At 43.9% G+C, this 27,905-nt stretch overlaps 1 protein-coding gene across 2 annotated transcripts in view; it reads right to left on the bottom strand.

The window, feature by feature from the left end:
• The window catches only part of CUNH1orf21 (chromosome unknown C1orf21 homolog), a 116,029-nt gene that overhangs the window by 19,055 nt on the left and 69,069 nt on the right, over window positions 1-27,905 (bottom strand). For both annotated transcript variants that reach the window (XM_042033856.1, XM_042033854.1), the window contains one exon: window positions 2,312-2,388. In XM_042033856.1, coding sequence (XP_041889790.1) covers window positions 2,312-2,388 — 77 coding nt within the window. The remainder of the gene's footprint in view (window positions 1-2,311; window positions 2,389-27,905) is intronic.

Below are 27,905 nucleotides of genomic sequence, written 5' to 3'. Positions count from 1 at the left end.
AAGAGATGCTTATTTGGGACAGCTGACCCCATCACCCACATATTCAGGTGCCTTGGAGAGGGATTTTAGGGCAGTGTAGCCCTTTATGGGTAGGCAAGTGCTTGAAAAATAGTCTTGCCTTTGCAACATCACAAATCCAGTTTCTAATAAAATTAGATGATACTGTAGTGACTGAACCATAATTCGTAAGAAAATTAAAAGAAGGCAGGGGAAAAAAAGGTGTATTGTGTAGTCATATCCCTGAAAATTCCCACAGGATAATCCTACAGATCTGGTCTAGTGGAAGGTGCCTTTGCCCATGGCAGGGGGGTTGGGTTAGCTGGTTTTTCATGTGCTAACCCAAACCATTCTGAGAGTCTGATTTGGCAGGGTAAAAGTGGTCTGAAATAACCACTTTCATTTTATGCTTCAGGCTGCTGTCACTCCCTGAGTTATGAACTTGTCCCAGGGTACTTAGTGATCATTAATGGTGTCAGTGGGGTGAGTTTGGTGACGAACAGACAGAGCAAGTGCCTGTGAGATCAGGGCAAGGTGCAGGGGTAAGCCCTGACGGTGTGGCAGGTACCAGGACTGGGTGTAAAGAGGAAGGACCAACCCCTCTCCCTCAGTCAAAGACCCCCATAAAGCTACTGCTGGCTCCCTACATCCCCTGGTTTTAGAGTCCAGGGCTCTGGATAGAAAAATCTAAATCCTCCTGCAGGGGGAAGGCCCTCACAATCTTACTTTTCATCTGACATCAAAATATTGTAAAAGAACTTATAATTTGGTACTTAGTCCATGTTTTGTTTAGAAGTAACATCCATTCTACCAGAACAGTATTCTAAGATGCATCTAATGATTTATCTATTCATTTCTGCTCTTCCAGCCGAGTAGCCCTTTTCCACCCAATGCCACCCCACCCTGCAGTCAGAATTGTCATGGCTTTTAGAAAATAAACCTTGGAAAAAAAACTGTACATGATAACAGCTATTTGCTGACTTGGCAATTAGCAACTCAAACACAGGTAGCCACTTTATAAACAGAAATGCAGTGGTAGGTTGGGCAAACAGCAGAGCCTTGGGCAAACACTGGAGGATCTACCCAACAACCTCATGTTACGTTCTGCACCTCTCTGGGAAGTCTCTTTATTTTTGCAGGTCTGTGACAGCAATATTTATCTCTGTCAATGCAATGTAAAAAATAGGCTTTTTGGTCAGTTCTGATTTCTGCAGGGACTTTTCAAATTAGAGTTTTATGAAGGAATGGAAGCCCTGGCCCCATGCAGTTCCTCTGCTGTGGATGTACCAAGAGATGACCCACCAAAAGAACAGCTCTTTTTTATCCCAGAGTAATTAGCCTCATGTTAGAGCATCTTAAATACATCTCTGACCCTGCTGGGAAGGACTGAATCACAGTAATGAAGTACAGCATTGCTGAAGAGTGATTTTACCTCCACCATCCTACCATGAATTTCTTTTCAATTACATCCAAAGCACTCAGCTTTTCCCTTTGAAAAGAGGCTGAATTACACTGTCAGTTGATTAGGAAATAACTGAAGTTTCCAGACTTTAAATCGTGTTCAAGGCACTTGACAGGCAGCAAGTTTAAGTTATTAAGTGCCCCGAGGGCAGGGCACAAGGAACAGCATTTCCACTGGTGTTCAAAATCCAAATCACCAACCTTTATCACTTGTTCTTCACAAACCCAATATGTGGCTCCACATAATCTGTTATTTCCCAGCCAATTAGTGATTAAAATGTAACACTGAGTTAGATAAGAAATGAGTTACTACTATCAATAACCAGCTCTGCCACAAGAGGCAAATATTTCATGTAACACTGACTGACCCCAGGCAGAGTATGGGCACAGAACAGCCAACCAAGCAGGGAAGAACTCAGAGCTACAGAACAACCCTCATTTTAACAACCTGACCATTCCCAGACTCAGGCAGAGCAGCTGCTAATCTAAACCAGGAGCTAGCAAAAACCTCCCTGGGACTGATCCAGTCATATTTAGGAACACTAGTGGATATAGAGAAGTTTGTTCTGTGTAACTTGTATAGAAAGCTGAAAAATAGCACAGGGTCTTCTGTCAGGCACAATAGGATGCGTTTCACCTATTTTCAAGTCCTGCATCTTTGCTGTGCAAAGGAGAGGATGCTTCCCAGTCTTGGGACACAGGTGATCTTACCTCTTGTACTTAACTCAGCATGACTTTAGGGCTGCTGGAGTCATTACTTTGTCTTTGCTAGGCAGTAACTGTGAACCTCACAGACACTGCTTAACCCCGTGTTTATTTTTATTATGATTTAAACAAAAGAAATTGAACTTACTTTGCTCTGGGTTGATGTACTAATCCTGGAATCTCTTTATTAGATTTAAGTCTTGCATTTGAACTGGCACTTTTTTCCTGAAACACACAAAAAGCACACAACAGAGTATTTATCAGAGTATTTAATCAGTAGTTATTAAGCACACAAAGGGTGACAGGCATTTGTCATCAGGGTGTCACACTCAGCTGGGTCCAGGCTCTTCTACCTGCACAACCGAATGAGAGAAGCTCAGCAAAAATGAAATTAAAGGTAACACAAGAGATGAAATGACCCCAGGTGGGCAATTTTTAAATGCCCTGGGCTCAGTGGCATGCGGAATTGCCTCTGAGTCACTGGGTGAAATCCAGGGATCAAACTCTGTGCTGGCCTGTAACTCTCCAGAGGTCCATGGGAAATGCGGGGTGCTCATATAAATCAGTAACAACACCAGCCTCCACCTTCACCAGAGCAAGGCAAAGCACTGGGAAGGCAGTCCCAGTGTCACCCAGCACCCACAGGCTGGCTCAGAACAGAGGGGGAAACATCAGCATTGAGGATCTGTCTGCAGGAGGAAGCATATGTCAAACATGCTGGTGAAGAGCAGCAACGGCAGATGTGACCTGCTCAGCCCCAAAATTGGGCACAAGAGACCCAAGGAAGCAAATCATCTCTGGAGATCCCAAAAAGAAGGATGTGGGGCTGCTGGAGAGAGTCCAGAGAAGGCCACAGAGATGCTCCACAGGCTTCTCTGCTCTGGAGCCAGGCTGGGAGAGCTGGGAGTGTTCACCTGGAGAAGAGAAGGCTCCAGAGAGACCTCAGAGCCCCTTCCAGGGCCTAAAGGGGCTCCAGGAGAGCTGGAGGGGGATTTGGGACAAGGGATGGAGGGACAGGACACATGGAATGGCTTCCCACTGCCAGAGGGCAGGGATAGATGGGATATTGGGAACGAACTCTTCCCTGTGAGGGTGGTGAGGCCCTGGCACAGGTTGCCCAGAGAAGCTGTGGCTGCCCCTGGATCCCTGGAAGCGTCCAAGGCCAGGCTGGATGCGGCTTGGAGCAGCCTGGGATAGTGGAAGGTGTCCCTGCCCATGGCAGGGGGTGGCACTGGATGGGCTTTAAGGTTCATTCCAAGACAAACCAGTCAGTGTTTATAGACAAGAATACAACCCTGTCCTTTGCAGAGGACCAGAACCATTAAAAACACCTTTAAAAAGGCCTGGGAGGGGAAAGAGAGAGTTGAGAGCCATTGAGAGCCAGCACTGCTTGGTAACACCTCGTCATCATGTCACAAGCTTCTGTAACCCAAAACTTGGTGCACACACATATCTATTATTTCCAAAATCCTTCAGATGGATATGGCCCCTTCCAGATCTTCCCAGTGCCATGTGTTAGGGAAAGCTGCTGGTGCAGATGGGAGAGGTCTGAGTCAAATCTTAGAGCTCACCCGCTCCACAAATCCCTCTGTATTTCTTAGGCATGTCACATCCATGGCAATTTAAGAAACATAAACCCAAGAATCAGTGTTTTAGTGGGTAATTTTGGTGGTTTTATTTAGCCTTATTTAGTCTTTGAATGTCTGAATCACACAAGATTTTGGAGAGGGCTACTAAATCACTGAATAAAAAAAAAAAAGGAGGCTGTCTAGCAGTTAATATTTTAATGAATAATTCTACAAGGGCTGTAAACATCAACTGCCTCAGCATATTTAACACTGTTTAATGCATATCTTTTAATCCTCCTAACCAGGGAACAGTGCCTTGCATGAAAATAGCAGTGAGAGAGAAACAAACCCTTCTTCTAAGCCTTACCAAGGGTGTCTGTGTTTGCTACATCCCACCAGCCACTGCCTGCCTGCCCAGGATCCCGTGATATCAAGCCAGAGCAGCAGAACAAAAGGCAAAATCACTTTTTTCAAAGCATGTTCTAATTTTAACAGTGCTAGGAGGGTGTGACATGTACATGTTGCGTGTGATGAACACGTGTGTACACAGACACACAACCAATGAGCTCATGTCTGACTCACATGGCTGTCAAAGCAAAACAAAAAGAGAGGGATGGGTCTCATGGAGAAGATATTCATGGAGAAGACACCGAAGCCATAAATCAGCTAAACCCTAGCCTCCTGCACCATGTGAGCCTTTACCCTCAGATCTGCTCCATGGGATGGGAAGGGAAGACTGATCTACAGCTCCTGTGTCAGAAGCTGTGATAAATCAAGGCAGCATAAACTCAGCTTTCCACACCTCTGCTCGTGGTTTGGTGTCAGTGCAGCTCTATCAGGAGCTGGAATTAGCCCAAATCCCAGCCTAAAGAATTTCTGGCACTTAGGAACAAATAGAAGGACACAAGAAAAGTGTATGTTGCCTTCTCACTGTGGGTCCCAGAGCAATATTCAGAATATTAACTGACACGCATGGGAAAGAAAATGTGAAAAGAGAAATAAAATTCCTGTTTAGTTGACTTCAAGATTCCAGAGTTTACTCTTTCTCTCCTATTGCTCCTGATAATTACCACACCTCAATTATCTATTACAGCTCTCCTATTTAAGCAAAGAGTATGTCACCTTCTCCATCTGTTGCTCAGCAGGAACAGACAGAAAAGGAAGAGTTAAGAGAAAAATAAAACCCAACCAGGTCTCAAATTGGCTCATTGCTTTGTTTATAACTCTTACTTATGGCAGCGATATTTCATTGCACTGATCGAAATACTGGCTTGGATAAAAATAGGTATTCAAAAATAATTCTTCCAAATGCAAACAAATAGAATATTTTTTCCTCATCACTTCGAAGACAAACTGACTCATCAGAAATTAATGGTTTGTCTTCTAATACTAAGCTAACAAAAACACCTTGAAATGCTTTAATGCAGTCAGATTGTTCTTCCAGACTGACTTGACTTTGGCTTAAGGGTCACTTCTTGCAGTCCAACCTCATTTTCTCCCTTATTTAACATTAAATAAGTTACCACGCACCAACAGAACCACCACTGATTTTAGAGACCTAATCTGTTGCAAATTGAAATGAATATGCAGAAGTTTGGTTTTAATTTAGCTCTGCTTATAAGGATTATTTAAAATAAATGCAGTAAATGCTGCCTCACACCACAGGCTTGAAAGGAAATCCCCCAGGATGCTGCATTTGTAGAGCAGCAGTAGCAAAAAAGGAGAATAGTGGACATTTTACTCCACATTATTTTGCAATTAATCATTATCAATGTAAGGCTGTCATCCAATCAAGGTGATTTCATGTGATAAATTTGTTAATTATTGTTAATTCCTCCATAAAGGACGCACTATCTCCAGGATTTCAGGGCACTAACAGATGGCAGTGACTCTGCTGCCAGATGCTATTAACACAGCAACAGCCACTACTGCCATTATAATTAAATATCTGTCAACATTTCCCTTGATGCCTCCCCTCTGACGAACCCATTTCTAGAGACATGTGAACTTCATTTGAAGTATGTTGCTTTTCTTCATAAGGCTGCCACAGATGGACTCAGGTAAGCTGCTAATAGTCCCTTATAAAATAATATTCCTGATTTATATCAAGATGACACTTTTCTTCAAAGGAGCCATCAGCACCTTTAAACTGTTTTCCAGACCCATGCAATTCATCATTAAAGGCACTTAGGGGAAAAATGAAGTATTTGTTTTCTTTTTATACCATAAACTGTTCTTAAAAATAACTGTATTTGAAAAGGAGGAACCAAATGCATGAGTTAGAAATGGACTGAACGATGAGATGTAAAATTTCAATATGCCAGCCCAGCGCTTTTTAACCTCGCTCAGTCATGAGCACCAGCCTCAGGTAATAATATCTCACATGGGCTGTCTGGATCCATCAGGATGAACAAGGGAGAAGCACTGACCTATGAGATTCTACTTGAGTTTCCTTGCTTTATGTGTACATAAGGGCTCATTTTTTTGTGCTATCCTTTGGCAGGAAGAGAACCTCTCTTATTTTCCTCTATCTACCTGGAAGCAAAATCACCTGAACATGTTATTTAGGGTAACTTTATAACAAAGGGGCAAATCAAGCATGGAAAGATCTCAGATACTAGTCAAAGGAGATTATTCTTGGATGTAATTTCATCAGAGGAATCACATTACCCCTGCCAGAATGTGTACAGGCATCCAGTCCAGAAGGGTGTCCTGGGCACAGCATGGATCGCGTACGTTGGGTGGTTCTCCTCCTCTCAGTATCCACACAGGGAATGAGGGATGATGAAAACCATGGATCCATCTGACCATGGGCTTTGGAAGCCAGGCTGGGGAGGAACTCAGTGTGCACACACCAAGCACCAGGCAGTGCCTCACAGGATCACAGAATATCCTGACTTGGAATGGACCCACAAGGACCAACTCCTAGTCCTGCACACGACACCCCCAGAACCATGTCACGAGCCTGAGCGCTCCAGATGCACATCACCCCCACAGTATACACCGGACAGGTGAGCCAGGGCCCAGCAGTGAATTTAACCTTCACACACACAGGCAGGAATGGATTCTTGTGGTGAGAAGACACCTAAGAAAGACACTGTCACCACAGTCCTTTGGCTGTCCTGCTGCCTGGAGCACCTTGGTCCTCACTTGGGAGGACTTGAAAACATGGCTGTTGTTTGTGCATTTGGGTGAAGCTTGAGGTCACACTTCGTAACAAAAACCTTGTCTTAAACGGAATGTTTTAATAAATCCTCTTGCTGTCTCAGGTCTGTATCTCCTCAGCCCAGCATGAAGGAGTTGCCCATGATGCCCCACCCCTGTCAGTATCTCCATCCTTGGAGATGTCTAAAAGGTGTCTGGACTTGACCCTGGGCAGGAGGTTCTAGACAGCCCTGCTTGATCAGGGGCTGGACCAGATGACATCCAGAGGTCTCTTCCAACCTCATCCAGCCTTTAGTTCTGTGATAAAGTATAATCAGACCCTGGAAAAAAACCACTTTTGAGTAGTTGAGTTTTATCCCCAAGCAGCAGTGGGAGAGACTGAAGCCATTCAGGCATGCAAAGGGAAGGCAGCAGCAGACACAGTGCCTGGCATTTATTTTGGAAAAAAACCTGATTCTGCAAACCCAGCCAGCATCACGCAGTGAGTCTGCACTGATGCAGGGAGTGTAACCCAGGCTTGGCAGGGAAAAATCCTGTGCTTTCATCAGGGATCCAAAATGTGTTCCAGAGGGCAGACCTCATCCTGAAACCAGCCACATAATGGAGCTCCTCCTTCCCAGGGAAATTACTGGGAAATTCAGCTGTAGCAACTCCAGCTCCTGGAATGCAATATGGAAGAGCAGGATTCACAGAGTGCACACACACATACACACACACACACACACAAAATTTACTCACAATGGGATAAAAATAGGTTAAGAAAAAGAGAAATGTGTAACTCCTGAGCAGCTTTCTGCAGCCCACCAAAAAACCTCCATTGCTGTAACCTGAGAAATTAGGGAATGCTGCTTTCAGTGTTCATTTACCAGTCACGCATAGGGGCACACACAGTGGTGCAGTAACACATTTGTAGTTCTTTTTAAATGCTTTTGAGATGCTAAAAACTATGAAGGGATTATTTTCAGAAGAACATCTAACATGCCCTTTACGCTCAACTCAAGCTGCAGGAGCTCAAAAATCAGAAAAACCCAGCTGAAAGTATAGAGCCAGGGAAAAAAAAAAGAAGAAAAAATAAAGGAAGAGGAAGGAAAAAGCTCCCTCTGGAGTGAGTTGCAGGATTTCTCCTGCAGTACCTAAATATAGCTCACCCTCAGCCCACGTCAGTGGCCTTTGAGCTTTGATGGAGGACATCATTGAAGAGCAGGGGAAAAAAAAAAAGAGGGCAATTCCCACCACTGAAGGGTTTTCACAGAGTATGTATTTACTAAGTCTAATGGCCACAACTTCCTAAACGTCCTCATCATCTTTTCTCCCAGTCAATATTAGAAAGCCTGGACTAATTATTTACAGTAATTCCAATTAATTTTGTTGAGTAGCCAAACACCAGGGTTTTGTGTAAAAAGCAGACAGCAGCAGCTGGCCTGACGACAGGAAATTAAGGCAAGCAAACAGATGAAATTACAAATAAGGCACATAAATGATAAGTAAGTACTACCAATAAATCCTGCAGGGAAACTCTTCCCTGCACCTTGCCATCCTGCTTCCTTTCAGAGCTCTGAGCTTTTATCACCCCACATGTGTGAATCCTTGTCCTTCCTTATAGCTTGGGACCCTTTTCCTTGGATTTCTATCTCAAAGTTCCTTTCTGCAGACAGACTGATAAACCTCAAGGTTTATCAAGGTGTCCCCTACAGATAACAAGAGGTGTGATCACTGGTGAAATGCCTCTGTTGTGAAATATGAGGATTACGCTGCCCTGACAATCAGGGTTTTCTGGTTCCTTCAGCCTCCATGGCACTCCAAAAGGTCAGCCAGGATAAGAAAATGAGCACAGCAGAGATAAATAAAGCCAGAACACCTGTCTCCAAAGGTGCATGAAGTTTCAGGTCAAATGGGAAATTACCTTGCTCCTGCAGCAGGAGTCCTGCCCATCCGTGTAATAAACCCAGAGAACAAGGGCAGGGAGCAGAGGAAGGGACATGTCTGCAGGAGGGCCAGCAGGAAGGGAGTTGCAAAATGAAGATGAGGAACATCCCCTCTATAAACAACTTGGCAGGAGGCTGAAAACTGTCCCTCACAGCTGTATGCCCCAGAAATCCAGGTGGCAAGGTGCCTTAGAGCATGAAGAACAGTTGCTTACATCAAAAGATATCCAAAATACTGCAAATAAAATGCTATGGGCAGAAAGGCGACCTGCTCTCCAGCTCTCATTAATACACCCAATCTTCAGTGGGCTTTGGTACATCAAAGTGGTTGAAACTTTTATCTAGCGAATAAAAAATAGATGGAAAAAAGTTAAAAACTCCATTACTGATGACTTGGAAGACTAGGCTGACTCTTGAGGAAACTTCAGAGGGCACTTGGCAACAAAAAGCACAACTAACCTTACACTTTTGCAGGTATGTTGCTCTTCTGGATTGTAGAGCCACCCTAGATAACAAAACCTGTCTCAAAAAATAATTTTCTGCTTATTAAGCCTGTGTCATCAACGATTCTGTCTCTCTCACTCATCCAGCTTTTACAAAAGTAGTTATTTATAGTAAATATAGATATTACTCACACTCCCAATTCTTCATGCGTGTCTCCTGAAGGCAGTTTTCCACCAAGTGCAGTAACACAGAAAGAGCTGGCATTGAGCATGAAAAAACAGGACTGGGTGAAGTCTGTGAAACATTTACAGCCAGGGACAAACGGTGTGAGAGGGAGCCGGGGTGTTATGGTGTTCCTGCTCCACAAAGCCACCTTGCTGGAATGGTAGGAGGGTTATAGCCACCACAGTTTTGCAGAGCTTTTTACTGGGATGGTTTTGAAGAGTTTTACGCCCTTCAAACATATATGAGAGAACATAGAGAAGGAGGTACGCCCTGTTTAAATAGTTGGGCCTACGTTTTCAACATTTTCATTTTCATCAGCTGTAGTGATTCCTTAAACTGCTTTTCTAGTCCCAAAATTGGCCTTTTCCAGCCTATTTTTGGAACATGCTCTACTTTAACTCTTTGTAAAATCAGTTCACTGAGAACTGCCCTCACATGCAAGCAAAGCCTCCTGAGATTTTCCTGTGCTGTCAAAACCAACCAAGACTGATGCTCCCCATGTGCACAGATCCTCCTTTGCTGCCTTAATACAACATCTAGGGTTACATTCTAGGATGGGCTCATGGAAATGATGGCAACCACCAAACAGGCACTTTGAGGAGGTGCTAAAAATAGCAGTTGGTTCCCCCCACCTGCAAACAACACCACAGTGATGGTGCTTCCTCTTGCAGAGTCTGGAGTTAAGCTGGTCACTGGCTTTGATCTGCCAACTGCAGCTTTGGGCAGACCATGCTTACTACATTTTTCTTATTACATCCAAGCAGTTCCATGAAGTGCACCAACATCCTCCTACATGTCAGGATAATGACAGTGTCCCATTATCCAGGTCTTAACAGGGAATTTAGCAGGATACATGTAAGATGGAGCAGCTCTGTTGTGAGGAAAGGCTGAGAGAATTGGGATTGTTCCTGGAGAAGAGAAGCTTCAGGGTGACCTAATTGTGGCCTTCCAGTGCCTGAAGGGAGCCTACAGGAAACATAGAGAGAGACTTTTTACAAGGGATGGAGCGACAGGACTGAGGGAGAATGGCTTCCCACTGCCAGAGGGCAGGGATAGATGGGATATTGGGAAGGAATTGTTCCCTGGGAGGGTGGGGAGGCCCTGGCACAGGGTGCCCAGAGAAGCTGTGGCTGCCCCTGGATCCCTGGAAGCATCCAAGGCCAGGTTGGATGGGGCTTGGAGCAACCTGGGCTAGTGGAAGGTGTCCCTGCCCACTGCAGGGGGTGGGAGCTTTAAGGTTCCTTCAACCCAAACCACTCTATGATTCTATGAAAATAATTTTTCCCCTCTTGTTCCAACCTGGGATTTACAAAGGATGGAACAAGGGAGAACAGTGAAAGACAAAGTCCTCAGTTTGTTGCTTCCAGTCAAGAGGAAAGCCCGAACTAATTAGAAGACGAGGTGCAAATGAAAAGATACAGTTAAGCCATATGTAAGCAGAGTGAAAAGGTAGCAAGAAATTATGAATGAGGTAACCCTGAGAAGTGGGATAACAGAAAACCAAGAGTATTGTTCAGCAATACAAACACATTCGCTTCAGGAACGATGGATGTGTGTGTTCCAAACCAGCAAGAGTTCCCTATAATAAGCTCGCATTCTCCTAGCACTGTCCAAGGCTCTAATTTTGAGATTTTCAGTAACTGCAATTATGTAAATGCCACTGATGGAACATATTTTCAATGTCTGTATTTTGCTCCTCTCAACGTCTGTTTTATTTGCATTAATTCTCAAATCTGCACCAGGCATAAGATTTAAGATCCGAGAGAAAGAAGTAACAGCTCTTGCTACATGGCAAATTTCAGCACACGTGGGTAAAATGTGCATTTTAAAGGACATAATAGTTGGAATATTATTAAGTATCACATATGTACTATGACACACACGAGAAGCATTTGGGCTGCAGGAGAAGCCTTGTATCTGATCTGTGTATTTTGTACCATCTTCTCCTTGTTTTGGTTAGCAGTTACTTTTGAATAGCAGAAAGAATGATTATTGTTTCACACAGACTATAGTGGCCTGCTTGCTTACTGAGTTTCCAATCCTCAGCTGTATAAGCATGGATTTTGTCTGGATTCTCCCAACACATTTATCTGAGAGTAATACTGAGAAGAGAAACCATACACATAAGAATGAAAAACAATCATAAACAGTTTAAAAATTTTATAAGCCATTTAAATCAGTAATGGAGGCTGGGTTTTAAGTGTTTATCTCCCCTAAGTTTCCTTGGAAGAAGAGCAGATAAATAAATTTAACTCCTAAGTGCTGGCAAAATGAGGCACCAATATATTCCAATGAGGAGGTACAAATACAGCTCTGATGCTCAGGGTGCTGCAAATTAGAAGATATCCAAACCAATACTGGGAGAAGAACTAGCCTAAAATTCAATTACAGGCCTGGAAATACTCAAGTCCAGCATTTAGGACATTAACGGTTGGATTCAATGATCTTAGAGGTCTTTTCCAACCTTAACAATTCTACGATTCTATCAACCTAAGATGACCAATATTTCAGAGTCCCAAAATGACTCTACGCCTGTTATGGCCTTTCATATCCACTCTGATTTTCCATCCTCTCATCTTCTGAATCTCCTCTTCTCAAAAAAACACTTCTAGTAGGTGGGAGAGGACATGGAAAAGACTCAAAATGAGGTCTGCCCTCCTTTTCCAGAAGGCAGCAAATCTTTCCTCCAGGAAAGGGTCAGAACCAGGCTGGGATGGCTGTGTGCATCAGTCCCAGCAGTGCATGGCCATGAGCCCAGCCAGGGTGGGGATACGGTGTCAGCTCCCTTGGGAGCGACCGACCACGGAAAAGGAGATACCATGCTGTGCAAGATCAGGCAAGCAGGGATGGATCCGTCATTCACCCACAAAATTTCAATGTCTCCTTCATCAGAACATGAAATAGTGTTGTGAATCCCTACAAGATCAGTCTCTTGAGATCTACACCTGGTATCAACCATCATAAAAGGAAGATATTTCAAAATACCACCCAATTGCACCACCCCAGGGCACGTACCCAAACCACTTTGACAGATTTCCGTCTAACCTGTTCTCCAAACTCCTACCCCGCAGGTTTTCCCAACAGCCTTTCATTTTGCCACTTCCCTGAAAGTTCAAACATTTATCCTACTACCCAGCTTTAATCCTTGCCTGATGCCCTCCTGCCTCTCTCAGGAGTCATGGAGAAAAAAATGATTGTTGTGCCTTTTAAAGCAACCATTTCTATATTGGGTGACTCATTTCCTTCTGTATTTTTAGGCTAAACAAATCAATTCCTTCCATCTTCCATTACAGCTTACGTTTGCTAAGCGTCCTATTCTTGTCACTCCCCTCTGGCTCTTCCCCATCTGCCCACATCTTTCCTACCGAGCACATTTCCAATTATGGCCACAGTATTTAAAGCCCCTCTCAAGTCAGGATGGATCACGTGCCATATACAATTTTTTTTATTCCTGTTTTTAACTCCTTCCCTCAAACAAGCGAGGTTGACCTACCACAGATACAGGGTGAATCTGTAAACTATGCATTCATACTCAAAAAAACATGAGGTAAAAGAATGTTGAAGGAGAAATTAGCTAAGCTCACCTTCTCTACTGGCTACAAAACATTTGTGGTACAGTGCTCGAGATCTCTCTCAAGCCAAAAAAGTTGGTGGGGATGGTCTGTCTTCCTGCCTCAATGCTTGAAATATTAAACAATTTGGTGCAAACAGAAATATCAAAAAGTAAAAAATCTACATGTTCTCATGGACTCACAGTCCATCAGGTCTTCTTAAAATTAACAAAAATCACATGCAATAAGCAAAACAGGTGTTCTTAAATCATTTCAATTTTGCTACCTAATCAAAACTGGCTTCCAAGTCCCTAAGTTGATTTCCAGCCATTTGCAGACACCAAGTTTTAACACAAGCTCTATTTTCTTTTCAAGTGAGGTGAGTGGAAAGATAAGCACCTCTAAAATTTAACAGGGTTGTCCCACCACAGGAATGTTCAAAAATGATGAACTAGAATGTCCCAAACACGAAAGCTCTCTGCCTGAGTCAGAAGTGCACTCCAGTGCATGGTAATAGGCACAGTACTTACAACAAGGAGAAAACTAGAGCTTAGTATGAAGATATGGCCTCATTTTTCACTACAGTGTTGTACTATTAGCATTCAATTACTTCCCTACACCAATTAACTCCTTGTTGAATCTTAATGTGATAGTGAGAACTTTAATTCAAACCATATACCATGTCAATGCTATGATCCTAACAGCAAAAATAGATTTTATTTAAGTCACCTGAGCCCCATAATCCCTCTGCCTTTTTATAACACTGTGAGCCATATAAGTGCAGCAGCTGCATCAGGACAAGAATCTTCCCTGATTGCCATTAAAAACATTAACAAATACAATCTATTTTGAAATAAAAATCAGTTGGCTGTGATTAATAGTTCTCACTTGTTCATCTCTCTGCAAATTGAAGAGCAGCAGAGATAGCGATCGAGGCTCTCTGGAGATCCTGTACCTATGTTCAAGCAGAGAACATAGGTTAGATCATCCATTCTGTCAAAACTTTCACCTTTTGAACAACCCACAGCAGAGACCCATGATGTGAATCCCTCACTTGGCCTTTCTGTGTCTCACACTTCATAAACTCTTAAAACCAGACTAGCGACCTACCAAACCCAGAACATCAAGACCCAGCAAGGAGCACACTTGACCTTCCAGCAGGTTCTTCAACTCTATCAGAAACACCAACAAACAGATCATATAACTTTACAAAGAAAACTGGAAACGCTTGGCACTCAGCAGCCAAATCTAACAATCTGACAAACCCGAACTTCCCAACCTGAAGGATTGCAAAAGCAGTTTTGAAACAAACTGAGGCACGAAATGTGTGTCAGGATCATGTGTTTCCCCCACCAGTGAAATAGAGAACTGCTCTAATTCCCTGACTCCTCATGAAGAGCACAGCCTTCACATCACCGAGGCTTCAGGATGCGATGGAGTATGCCCATAACAAGACATGTGCCTAAATTCACTGGTAACAGTTGTCCTGATGTAAACTTCAACCTGGGGACACTTTGCTCCTGGATCTGCAAATCACTTAAAGGCCCATTTCATGTCATGGAGGTGCCTAAATCTCCTTCAAGGACCCATTTCGTGTCACAGAGGTGCCTAAATCCCCTGCAGGTCAATGGTGCACAGGCCCATTCACTGCTCTCCTGAATCACGGCCTGCACAACTCTTCCAGCATGAGCTGAAGACTTATCTTGCAGTTATTAAACATGATGATAACAGGAATGACTCCATGCTGGAAGGATTCTGTTTAGAACAGCTGGGTAAGGCCTGTGGGGAGGGAAAGCCAAGGGGGAAGATGGGCGAACAACCCACCACAGGAACAGCATCCTGTGCTATTGGCAAAATTGGTGAAATGACCTTCAGCAGAGGAAGGAAGGGCAAAGAGCAGATCTCAAGATGAGGGCACGCACATTTTATGATGTTTAAACTTCACTTAAACAACAGCAATCATCTGAGTGTAATGAGCAGAAGGAAATGTGTTCTTTCAGCCAAGGCTCCTGTACTCCTTTCTTCTAAATGAAGAGTCACACATGGCCTAAACTTATAGCTATAAATAAGCAGGTGGTAACACTGCACCGTCCTAATTAAGTTCTACGATCATTAAAGCCTTTCTGTTACTATGCACAGGGCTTGCTGCTTTGCCTCAGCCACTGCAAGGCCTTGCCATGCGCTGCTCACCCGAGTTCCTGCCTCAAACCTGAGCTCTTGTACCCATGGACTCTCTTCTCCAGCCCTCCCATGGACTTTCCTGCTGCTTGGCAGCACCAAGTGAGTGATCTGTGATCACCCAGCCCCAGCTGGGACGGTTCTCAGCTCTCTCCCCCATCCCCTCACTTCTGAAAGGGCACATCAAGCAGCTCACTCTGCATCTGGGGTGTGGGGAACGCTCAGGATGTTGTCAAGGCTTATTCGGAAAGACAAACGCTTAGATGATCAGGTAGTCTGTTCATAATCCTCAAATTCAGAGTTTGTTTAAGCCCCAAATTCCTGGGGCTTAAAATCGCTTTCAATTAATATTAATATTAGGCATGCTGGGCCCCGGGGCAACTGCACAGCCATAACCACAGACACTCAGCACATGCTCTCCTGAACTGACCAGAAACTCTGGCCAACATTAATAACACAATACATGTTCTGAGAATATTTTTCAAGATCTAAAGGTATTTTCCTTTCAGCAGGTCCTTCTCTCATTAAGACCGCAAGTTCACAGTCAATTTGGAATCATGGAGTCGTTTGGGTCAGAAGGGACCTTAAAGCCCATTCCATCCCACCCCCTGCCATGGGCAGGGACACCTTCCACTAGCCCAGGCTGCTCCACACCCCATCCAACTTGGACACTTCCAGGGGTGGGACAGCCACAATTCATAGCCATTTGATTCAGGTCTGACACTAAACAAAGAAGACTGCAGAGGAGAAACCACAGATATATCAGGAATAAGTCCTTCATCCCAAACATTCAATAAACTGGACTTCCCAAATTAATTAGGAAAGCAAATTTTGCAGCATAATTATCTTGCTGAAAGACGAAAAGATCTCTCAAAGTGTTGTTTAAAATTCTTTAACATTGAAGAATTGATTTAAACACTGTAGAGTTGCTATTTATCACAAAAACCAGAGTACAGTGAATAATTTTGAGACAAGAAAAATAATATAATAACTAGATTTAATTCTACATGCAGCATTCTGCTTCTTGTTATATTTGGTATCAGCTATCAGCCAGCTGGAAAAACCAGCCAAGAATTCTTCAAGCCCTGCCAGAGCTACAAATACTGGCCAGAAATATTTGTCATATCACAGCTCAGTTTCCAAAAAGTAAGATGCTGGACTTCTACAGCCAGAAAAATACAAGGCGCAAAGGACAATAAAAAATGAACTTATTTAATATTGTTGGAATGCATCAGATCAAATGAATCCAAGCACTCTTAATCCTGTAGGACTGCAGCATGACAAATACACTTCATTTAGATACTCAGCCCCTGTGAGTCAAACCAGTCTGGAAGATTCAGCCTCACAACTGCTGGATGTTACTCAATTAGTGTGAGGCAATGATTTCCAGCCCTCAGCAACCAAGGCAGCCTCCTCCTCTGGAGAACCAGACGGCTATACCTTGGATTAAATTGATCGATTTTTCCACTGTGTGCATAGAACAGCACTGTCAGGCAATATGAGTTCACTGGCCACATTATTAATGGACTTAGCTAATTTTTTCAAAGCACTCATAAAATACAAAACAAGGTGTCTTATAATGAGGTGTAATTGCAGCAGCAGCTTCTGCAACACGTGTATCTCCAAGCGAAATGTGTTGACAGACATGCCCTTAAGAAGTTTGGGGTTTATATTTCTTTACTGTAGAGTACAGTATCTTCAGCCACAGGCTGTCCTACTCATTTCAGCCAGCCCACCTGTTGCAGTAAGCCCTGCTCCCAGGAGAAGGACACCAGCGGGAATGAGTTTCTCTCAAGGAAACCTCTTTGCTGTGTAGTTCAGAACCCAGACATTCAGTAACACTAGCCAAGGTAAATCCCATGTACAAACCTAACAAATTAGGAAAACATTAGGAACCCTATTTCTTCATCTTGGATCAGGAAAAAATTAGGAGCAAACCTAAATGCATCTTGGCTCAGTCACATGTGTGCAGACGCCCAGCCTCCAAGCCAGGATGGCTGATCTAAGATCCTGTTTTCACCCACCCTACTATAAAGCAGCAGCAATGCTCAGCTGTCCAACTAGAATATTTACCACCTATTTAAAGTGAAAAAATGCCCTGAAAAGTGTCAATGATTGGAATCAGGAAAGTTCTTCAGATGAGTTCACGTGTAAATATATTGAAGGTACTGACTCTGAAAGAAATGTAAAGCAGGATTTGTGTACTGTTTTAAAGAGGATGAGAAAACCCTTCTCCAAGCTCATTTTGACATAATATAATGATGTCAAAAGTTCACTACTTACACATCTGCGCTAATTGATCAGAGAGGCTGAATCTAAGCTTTGACTAATACCAAAGTGCAAAGCTGGCTGAGAAGAAGGCACTTCACAATACAACATTGTTCAAGTGGAGGAATACATCAAGTAGGATTTTGCTGGTATCTGTCCTGGAGCTGGATTTTCACTAAGGACTGGGATGATGAATAGTAATGAATTGGAGACTACAACTGCTTTCCAAAACCACAGAGAGCACCAAGCCAGGAAAGACTCGGTTTTGCAGGATTCAAAGTTATCTTGACAATTTGGGAGAGATGTCCTGAAAAAGTCAGGAAATCATTCCAACAGTGTCCTAGGTAGTGCACTGGCAGGAATAACCAACAGGATACAATAATATATTGATATATCAGTAATAAAACAATCAACATGGAAGCACTAGCTTATGCAGCAGCTCTGCTGGACAGGATCTAGAAGCATACTGGACACCAGCCATCAGTATCCTCCTCCTGCAACCAAGCCAGGCCTCGTCCTGATGCATTTAGAAGCTGGGATGGCTGCGGAATACGTGACTTGGCTACAGGCACCAGGAAGGTCTCAAAGAACAAGAATGATGACAACGCCACATGGAGGAGAGAAAATACTCCATGAACTAGAGCTCCTCAGCCTCCAAGGTGACAGCAGTGAGACACAATGTTCTCCTGCTCTCCATACCTACAACCATCCCAAGGACCACGAGGACACGCAAGTGGACCAGTAATGCGGGGATCTGGATGGCAATGTGTTTAACTAACAGTTTGATGGCAGCACTCCAGTCCTTGCACTGTATCCTTCACAATCCCAACATGCCTTCCCTTCTCTACCAATCCTACTCCCGGCTATCAATCCTATTTCAGCTCTTGATCCTTTTCCTAGTCCACTCCCACAACTTTGTTCCTGACAACTTCTTCATTCATGTAAGGCAATGAGCTTGAGGCAAGAGCAGAATAATTATTTGGTATCTCCCACCCCAGTGTTAAGTTCCTCTAAACTCAATTAATCACGAAGAACCGCTGGCAGCTCCCTATTTGCCAGCAAGATACACCAAAGTAATAAGTGATTCCACATTCTACTTCTGAAGACAAGCTATTAAATTCACATACTGTACTACTTTAATCAAGAGTAGTTAATTAAGCTGTTCCCCTGATATGAATTTTTATCATTCTGCACCAGCCATACATCACTTTACTAGGACTCAGACTGGGGCCATGATGCATGTTTGCAATCTGTCTTTCCAAATTAATCTGTCACCACTTGTAAACTCAAAGTGGATCCAATACATTTCATCTCTAAGGTAATTGGGCTGTGATTGGGGACACTGAGGACTGGAGGGCGTGTGATGCTGGAGCACCACTTCACAAAAGAATTTCAATGAATTACAAATCACCCACCATGACACAAAACACTTTGTTAATATTTTAGTCTGTTTGCCTCATTTTATTTCCTTAAGTGAACTCAGTTTCATGCTCTATGCCACCATCATAAAATCAATTCAATAACTTATATTCTCATATAAACTTATATTCTCATAGTAATCATCAGCATCCATAATGCAGGAGTCGTAAGTGCAGGCCATAAAGAGAGGGAGATCTGGAGTGTCAGGTTATTAAAAACATTAACCTATGATATGAATCTAAGTCTAAATTTATTACAAGCAAAAACCCCCCAACAATTTTCTGTTCCCAGAGCTTAAGGACAGGCTAATGCAATGTTTTTCTAGAAAAAAAGACTTCAAACACAGCAGCCAAGAAGCCAGATTTGGATCTCTTCTCTTTTAAAGTACTCACAGAAGTAGGATAGTGAAAAAATGACATCACTATTTGGCTATGTGACTTAATCGTAAGAAAATAGGTTTATGAAGTAAAAAAGTGAACAAAATGAAAACCTGGACAAGTTTTTCAAACATTAACCGGGAATACTCTGCTGTTATGCTGTGAGAATCAGCTGGAATTTATCCCCAGGAAAATAAGGAACATAGAGAAGATGTGTTATCCCATCTAGCCTTTTGTGAATCTATGCCATCAAGTCAAGCCAAGCCTTCCATAATCCCACCCAACCACTTTTATTTAGGTTTTCTAAAAGGCAAACCTGATGAGGCTGATGTGAACTGGCTCTTTTCACACCTCACAATTTTAGAGACTTTTTTAAGGCAATACAGCCAAAGGAGGTGGTTTAACATGGGACTACTGGATCCCCAGCTCCATCAAGAACCCAGTGAGCTGGCCCTGGCAAAGCCCCTGTCTATGGAGACAAAAGGACAAGCACATCAGGGCACCTAGGTTACTTATTTTTTAATGAAGATAGAAAAAACCACTATAGTTTGTTTATTTGAGAAATCAAGTAGAGCCAGAACAGCTTCCAAAACCCAACCAGGCCCACAAGGAATATGCAAGTCCACTCCATGAGCTCTTGAATCGCCTCTCGGCGCACAGGCCTTTTATGTGTTTTTCCCATTTAACAGATTTGTTTAGATACATTCACAAATATGGGTATTTACATAGCATGACAGAATGGTGTATTTAGAGATTTTAAGCAGAGGAACATTCTTTCATGCTCATCGTAAAATGAAAGCATGCCAAACTTTAACTAAAGAAACATGTTCTAACACCGAGAAACTTTTATAATTAATCCTTGCCTTAGATCATCTCAGAGAGAGTTATGAGTCTAATTACCGTCAGTTGAGAAATTGCTCATGTTTCTGAAATGGCTGAAACCAGACCCTGGGTAACAGACAATCTGAATCCCTTCCATCCCATGACCAATTTACAGCTAAACCCTGACTCACTGCATTAAGTCCAAAAATATTTCTCGGCATTAGCAACAGCTCATTGCGGGAGGAACAACAGACATGGGTGTGGGGGGGAAAAACCCCCTCCAAACTCCGCTGCTTTACAGAAGGGATGAAGATAATACATTGCTAAAATAGTCTTTTTTTGATGTTGGGTTTTTTTCTTAAAGAGCACCAGGGCTATTCTTAGAGGAGTTACATGGTGTGCAGGTTGCGGCGAGCGATGGCTTGGCCAGTGGCCAGCCCCGGGATGGGTTTGCTGCGAGGCTGAGAGATGCCTTCAGCTCAGGAAGAGATTTCTGCTTGCTTTTTTAATGAAGAAAAGGAAAAGAAGATGCAGAAAAGTCCATACACAACCAGCTAAGAACGTGCTGTACTCTGGAAAGATGTGCCACCGTCTCTTCGCATCTGCCATCACCCAAGCCCTGTTTGAGTGCTGAATGTTTTCCCAGGAAGGAAATGAGCGTAAACATTTCAGAGCGTTCTCATATGGATGTTAATCTTTGGAAAAGCTGGGCAGGACGCAGTGACTTAGAGAGCCAGGAGATCTCCAGAAGCAACAAGTCCCACAAATATACAAGCTGCTAAACTTGTGCATGCAGCCAAGCCCTTATGAAAAAAAATAAGGCACATTTTGACCTTGACTCACTCTTAAGACACTATGAAGCAACTTGAAGCTGGTTATTTCAGAGCCCCAGCAGTCACCGGAAAGGGCTGAGACTTCCCATGCTCAGGTGTTTGCTTGGCTAAGGGTGTGCTCTCCAAGTCTACAAAGAAGTTGCTGATGCCAGAGAAGCTGCCTGACACCCCATCCCTGGAAGTGTCCAGGCTGGACGGGACTTGGAGCAACCTGGGATAGTGGAAGGTGTCCCTGCCCATGGCAGGGGGTAGAACTCTACAATCTTTAAGGTACCTTCTCACCTGAACCAGTCTGTGATTCCATGATTCCATAAAAAGGAAAGGGTGATCTGGCAAACGCACAGCATTTCAGCAGAAGTGCCACACTACCAGCATTGCTCCAACCAAATCATCCTCTGGGTTCCGTCATACCTGACAGCCTAATCTGTCCCTCCTCTCTCTCACAGCAGCTTTGTTCTTTGAAAGGCTAAAGGAACAGAGAAAACCAAGGGAAAATGGGCAGGCTGATGGCACTCCCTCCCACTCCCACCCAAACTGCCCCTCCACACCACAGAGCCCAACATCCAAATATCCACAGAATCAAAGAGTTTGGGTTGGAAGGCACCTTAAAATCCATCTCATTCCACCTCCTGCCATGGGCAGGGACACCTTCCACTGTCCCAGGTTGCTCCAAAGCCCATCCAGCCTCGCCTTGGACACTTCCAGGGATGGGGCAGCCACAGCTTCTCTGGGCAACCTGTGCCAGGGAAGAATTTCTTCCCAATATCCAATCTGATGCTGCCCTCTTGCAGTTAAAGGCCATTCCCCCTCAGTTTTCTCACTCCAGACCCTTGTCTCAGGTCCCTCTCTCTTGTAAGCCCATAGCAGGGGAAGAGGACAGCATTGACCCCTCTGTGACATAACTTCCCCTCACCAGGTTGGGCCTTTTTTAACACACTGGGTTTTGGACACTCCCCCCCCCCCCCCCGGTCACTCTCCTGGAAGTACAAGGATTTCAGAATAAAAGTACTCGTTTGGATGAAATTTTGGAGAAGAATTGGTAATATGTGAGCCCATTCTTGCTGTTTTTGCAGGTAGAGCAGCTGCTTCTGATTCCCAACACTTGCCTTCAGGTGCCGCTGCAATACAAACTACATTTAAATACACACACACAATTATAATATGATCACCTTATTAAGAAGCACTGGCTTTGTGTTCCCATGCAGAGATTATCTGTTGGCTTGAATCTTTTTTTTAAAGCTGCCTGTCTTTGATGGTATCCCATGGAAAGATTACATATTAGATAGAGAAGCACATGGTCCACACAGACCAAGTGTGGGAGATGAAAGCAGAGCACTGAGAGCTCTGTCTGAGCTCCAACGCTGCTTCTTCCAGGAGCAAGGAACAAACAATCTAAAGCAAAAAAAAGGGTTTTCTTCCCAGTTGGAACAAATATGAAGCTGCATATTAACTTAGGTCAGTATTACTTTAGTATCTGTATAAACCACTGCTTTCCATTAGAAATTATTCATTAATTATTCGGGAGATTTTTTAACATACCTACATGTAATTCCAAACTCAGTATGCACAAGAGTCTGAATTATAGGCTCAGCTTGTTCAGAATATCGAAGTACTTGCCTTTACTGGCATAAACTTATTTCCATAGGGGTTTTCTTTCTGTCCTCGACTTTTTCTTGCTTAAAAAAATCCTGAACTCTTGAAGGTTATAATCTTACATTGTTTTCCCTTCTCCCAGTCCAATTTCTTACTCTTCTTTCCACCAGCTGAAATGCAGAAATCCCTTCCAACACACATTTGAGTCTCCCAGCTGCCTGCAGAGCAGCTGGTCTTGGCTAGCCACAAAATCAAAGGGAAACAACCAAAGTCCAAAAGCTAAATTACAGTGAAAAACAGATGAGGCTGAGTCCCTTCCAGCCCTGGTGTAGGAATACACAATGCAGATGGATGAATACACTCACTGTTTTATTCCTGGAGGTGGCTGAAGCACTTCTAGTTCAGCTGGAAGCAGCCCAGCTCCTTTGTCCTGGGGGGGGGGGGGGCGGGCTGTACAGGGCACCAGCAACACCCCAAGAACACCAGGAATGTCATCAGTCTCCGCACCCATGAGCAGAGGTTACACCCATCCTGCTTTAATCCACCACCAGGGATAAATCCCCCCCTCTTGGTTCACTCACCTGCTCCCTGAGGGTCACCCCATGGCTGCACAGCACCCCAGCAGCACAGAGCCCCTTGGGCAGGGCACAGGTGAGGGTGCTGTGCCCTTCCCAGCACTCCCAGGACGTGCACACAGGTGAGGGAGGCCAGCTCCTTGGGAAACCTGGATTTGCCAATTCTGTTACCCTGAGCACACAGCAATTAAGGCTAAAGAGCTAAAGGACCCATTAATGCAGCTAATGAGCCTCCCCAGCAGCCGTGTCCAGCTCTCTTTCCCTTTCTCTGGAGAAGACGCCATTAAATCAAGATCTTTCCTGCCCACGTGTGCCCTCACATCCCAAAAAGCCTAGGCCTGGGTAGCCCAGCCCCTGCATTTCCCTGGAAGAATTAAGAAGAAAAGAAATCCACTCAAAAATGTTCACCATAGTTTCAAGTAATTTTGAGCAAAACACCATTTTCTCCACAACAAATGTGAAACATTTCCCACCTTTGCTCACATCTAGCGGTGAAGCACAACCAAAACATGGAGCAAGCAAACACAAAACTCTGGCTGCAGTGGTGGGAATGTTCCTGCTCAAGGATGATGTGAGCACAGAATTGCCTAACAGGTGGAAACCTAACCAAAGCACTGAAACAGGAAAGTAACATTTCAGGCTCATGCAGTACAACAGACATCGTCTACTTGAAGCTTAGTTAAATAACCAGTGCTCTCTGCTACCACTTGTGCTCCTGGGACTACTCCTCACTCTTGGATCTTCTAGTTTATGTTGCCTGTAAAGGTATTTTTTAACATTTCTTACTAAATAACCAGGATGAATGGGGGAAAACACCAAGCTAAAAATAATTTAGGTGATGAAGAAAGGCTCATGTGGACTGGATTCTGGACAAAAATGGCATTTTTGGTGTAAAAAAATCCAAGTTATTTCAAAACAAGAATGGTACGAAGTGGACTGGGAGCTTCTGATTTTCTAATCCCAGAACAGAAGAGCAACAGGGCTTTTAAAAAATTCAAAGCTGAAAACGTTGGTTTGAAAAAATAAGTTAGAAAATCATTTGTCAAATAATGACAACTCTGGATTACACAACACGCTGCTCTCATGTGCTGTTCATGGCAAGAAGAGAAGTTCAGGGCTGCAGAGAGCCCTCTGAGTCTCTTCTCACCTCTCCTTGCGGTGCTTCTGCTCCTTTTTCCCTTTCCTGTCATGTTTTTCCCTTCCTCCTTTACCCCTCCAGCCTCTTCCTGGGATGGTCACTTAACTCCCACTAACGCACATTCCTCCTTGGGCTCTGGACTGCTTTAAGGTGCCTTCCAACCCAAATCTTCTGAGATTTTATGGTTAAATCTCCAAAACTGGATGCCGGAGATCTTCACATTTTTCATCTGACCAGCTTCAAGTTCACCTCCTTTAACTGCTCTTCAAAGGTATTGGTTAGGAAAGTTTTGAGAAGAAAACACTTTCTATTGAAAAAAATCCCTGCAGTATAAACAAGCTTCAGCCAAAACACATTGATTGTACGAAGGATCTGCCTGAAACCAGCCCTAAAAGTCACACCCCTCCAAGGGCTTCACCTCAGCTCCAATACATCAAAACTAATAAATTCATAGAATCACAAAGGTTGGAAAATCCTTCTAAGATCACTAGTCCAACCATTGACCCAGCACTGCCAAGGCCGCCACTAACCACCTCCCCAGGCACCACATCTGTATTGGTCTGGGGTCTAAAATGGCACATCCCTCCCCCCTCTTTACCACATGCAGTACTGTATTCAGACTAAAACTGAGAGATCACAAAGGCTGCACGGGTAAACATCTAATGAAGTACCTATGGATGAATTTGTTGTTATCTCCATATTCTACAACAGTTTGAAATTAGCACCTCACCAGATATGGAAATCCTGGGCCCTACATTTCCTCCACAACCACCTTGACTCAAGGAGTCTCTGAAAAGAAAGTGTGAGCAGACCCACATAATATCTATAATTAAATGTGAACAGATGGAAGGCTGAATTACTTTGCCACTATCACAAGGAGGTCAGGAGATCACAGCTCACCTGTGGTCAGGAGTACCCCAAACTGGAACTCTCAGGCCATAGCAGCTGCCTGGATTTACAGCTTTAGTCTCTATCAGTGACTTCTGATGATTTTAGGTATTTCTACGTGTTCCATTCTGCCTGTATCTTGCCTTATCCTCTGTTCCAAAACAGCAGAGTTAATAATTAACACCTAATAGGCAATTGCTGAATAGCAACGACCAAAACAGAAGATACAGAGAGCTTCTCTCGATGACAACTTGCAAAATCCTACAGCTCATCTTTCTTAAAGCTTCAGTTCTGCAAGTGTGGAGACACTCAAGTTCTTTAAAAAAAAAACCAAGAAGAATAAAAAAGAATCTGAAGGTTCCCAGTCCTCACAATCATGGAAGAAACTCTTAAATCAAGAACGTGCCACCTTGCCATGACTGCTGACTCCTCTGTTTCACCAACAGCTCTGTGTCCATCCTCCTCAGCAGCATCAGCTTTCCCGGGGGGGGGTGTGGAAATCCCAGGCAGAAACTCACCTGTTCAAATTATACAGGCATGGAAACAACATAACCTGTATGGAAAATCACCTGCTTCCACAAGTGACAGTGGGAACGCCTCTGCAGGATTTGCAAGAATTGTTTCCACGAACAACGTGGGCTGGTCCTGAACCGTGTTCCTGAGAGCTGCCCATCACTGCTACATTTTCTCCACATCAAGCCTGCAATTACATGTTGCTTCTGGACACCATTATTTTAATACACTTTGAAAGAAATATAATTATATATTTTTAAGCTTTCTACTTTAAAATCACTTTCACCAAGAGCTTGAAAACTCATATCATTCCACCTCCATAGGGCACTGTGCAGATTTATTCAACAAAGGGGAAAGAAGGAAATAAGGTCTGGTCTGAAGAAATGCACCTGGAGCACAATAATTTTTGTATGATTTTCTGACTTGCTAAAAATATTTATTAATAGTATTCACTTATCTTCTAAATTTTAAAAATTAAATATTGGAGGAAAAATGAATACTTCTTCACCAGAACCACTTTAATGGAATCCAGAAGAAAAAGAATATTAATACCCAGTGCAATCATTTACTTTGATGTCTATATAATATGCACTGACCCGTAAGTGGAATGAGCTAAAACTGTCATAAATTCATTACGAGAAACCATTCTTTGAAGAATATCAATGCAAATTTGAAACTAAATGGGCAATATGGAAATGAGCTAATTGCACAGCATTTAAAATAACTGGCTCCAGTAATAATGTCATTTCTGTGCACTTCTATTTCAGCTGAAAAAACACTGGAGAGGCTGGGTTATGAAAATCGAAATGCTGTAGTTACTTAGTACTGATAGTGATAGGGCACCATTCATTTAGGATCTCAGACTTTGGAGGAAAAAAAAAATCCAGAGGATGATTGTGTAATTCTCATTTCTCTGAGAAAGGGAACCTCGGATGGCATGCCGTGTAAAATGTGCCAACCCAGGCCCTGTCAACAAAGACTCGAGGAAAATAATATCTATTCCCATGGGATTTTCTAGGTATCATCTTATACAAGTAGAGGGCAAAATTCCTCTTAGTATCCTACAAAAGTTTGGGTTGGACAGGACCTTAAAGCCCATCCAGTGCCACTCCCTGCCATGGGCAGGGACACCTTCCACTATCCCAGCTTGCTCCAAGCCCCATCCAACCTAGCCTTGGACACTTCCAGGGATGGGATACCAGGCATCCAGAACGATAAAGGTATTTTCCTCCGTGGATCTGGAATGCACCTTCCCCAAGTGGCGCCCAGCCCCTGCTTTGCCCTCTGTCCCAGTGCTGCTCAGAGAGGCTCTGCCTGGAGGAAGCCCCACCTTTGCCCTTGCAGGTGCCTGGGGCAGGGGACCAGGGGTTCCCAGCCCACCCACCTCCTTTATCCCAGCGTGAACCCTGCCACCTTGGGCAGAAGGAGCTTGGTATTATACCCCTCCCTCCTTCACCTACTTTTGAATTTTAATCCCTGGCTTCCCTTTACTCACTGATTTTGTAGCTGCATTTTTGTAGCAGCAGCTTTTGTTTGTGGTTTGTTTCTTCAAGTGGAGGGAGGAGAGTCCAGATGTGGAGCAGCTCCATGCTGGGCTGAGAGGAACTTGTGGGACCTGTTCCCACAGAGCTGCCTGGCTGACACAGCATCTGGGCAAAGTGGATGCCTGTCCCTGCGGGAAAACCTGTGGGAGCGCAGGCTGGCCTTGGAGCCCTCCGTTCCCTGCTCTCGCTCCCAGCAGCACAGGAGCTGTATGGATGAACAGCACATTATCTCATCTCCATGCACACCTAGTGATGCTCACTTTGTCCTTTTAGCACTCCTATGGCCCAGGAGAAAAAGGGCATCTCAATTTCTTTTTCCCCTCCCACAATGACCCAAGCTGCATTTTGCTGTGTGTTTTTGTAGGTTTCGTCCTGCCTGGATTCCAGCACAAGAACCAACAACATCTCCAAGTATTTCATAAAGCTGAGGCTTTACACCAGTACATATATGCTACTAAATGTACTGGTATCCTGTACCTAAATAGGCTACAAGAGAGCTGGAGAGGGAATTTGGACAAGGGCCTGGAGTGACAGGACAAGGGGGAATGGCTTCAAACTCACAGAGGGCAGGGTTGGGTGAGATACTGAGCAGAATCTCCTCCCCGGGAGGGTGGTGAGGCCCTGGCTGCCCCATCTCTGGAAGTGCCCAAGGCCAGCTTGGACAGGGCTTGGAGCAAGCTGGGATAGTGGAAGGTGTCCCTGCCCATGGCAGGGGG

The sequence above is a fragment of the Corvus kubaryi genome, unplaced genomic scaffold, assembly GCF_017639235.1.
Source record: "Corvus kubaryi isolate FWS band 111438036 unplaced genomic scaffold, C.kubaryi_AGA036_p1.0 37361, whole genome shotgun sequence".
NCBI lineage: Eukaryota > Metazoa > Chordata > Aves > Passeriformes > Corvidae > Corvus > Corvus kubaryi.
This window is presented reverse-complemented; position numbering and strand designations above follow the sequence as displayed.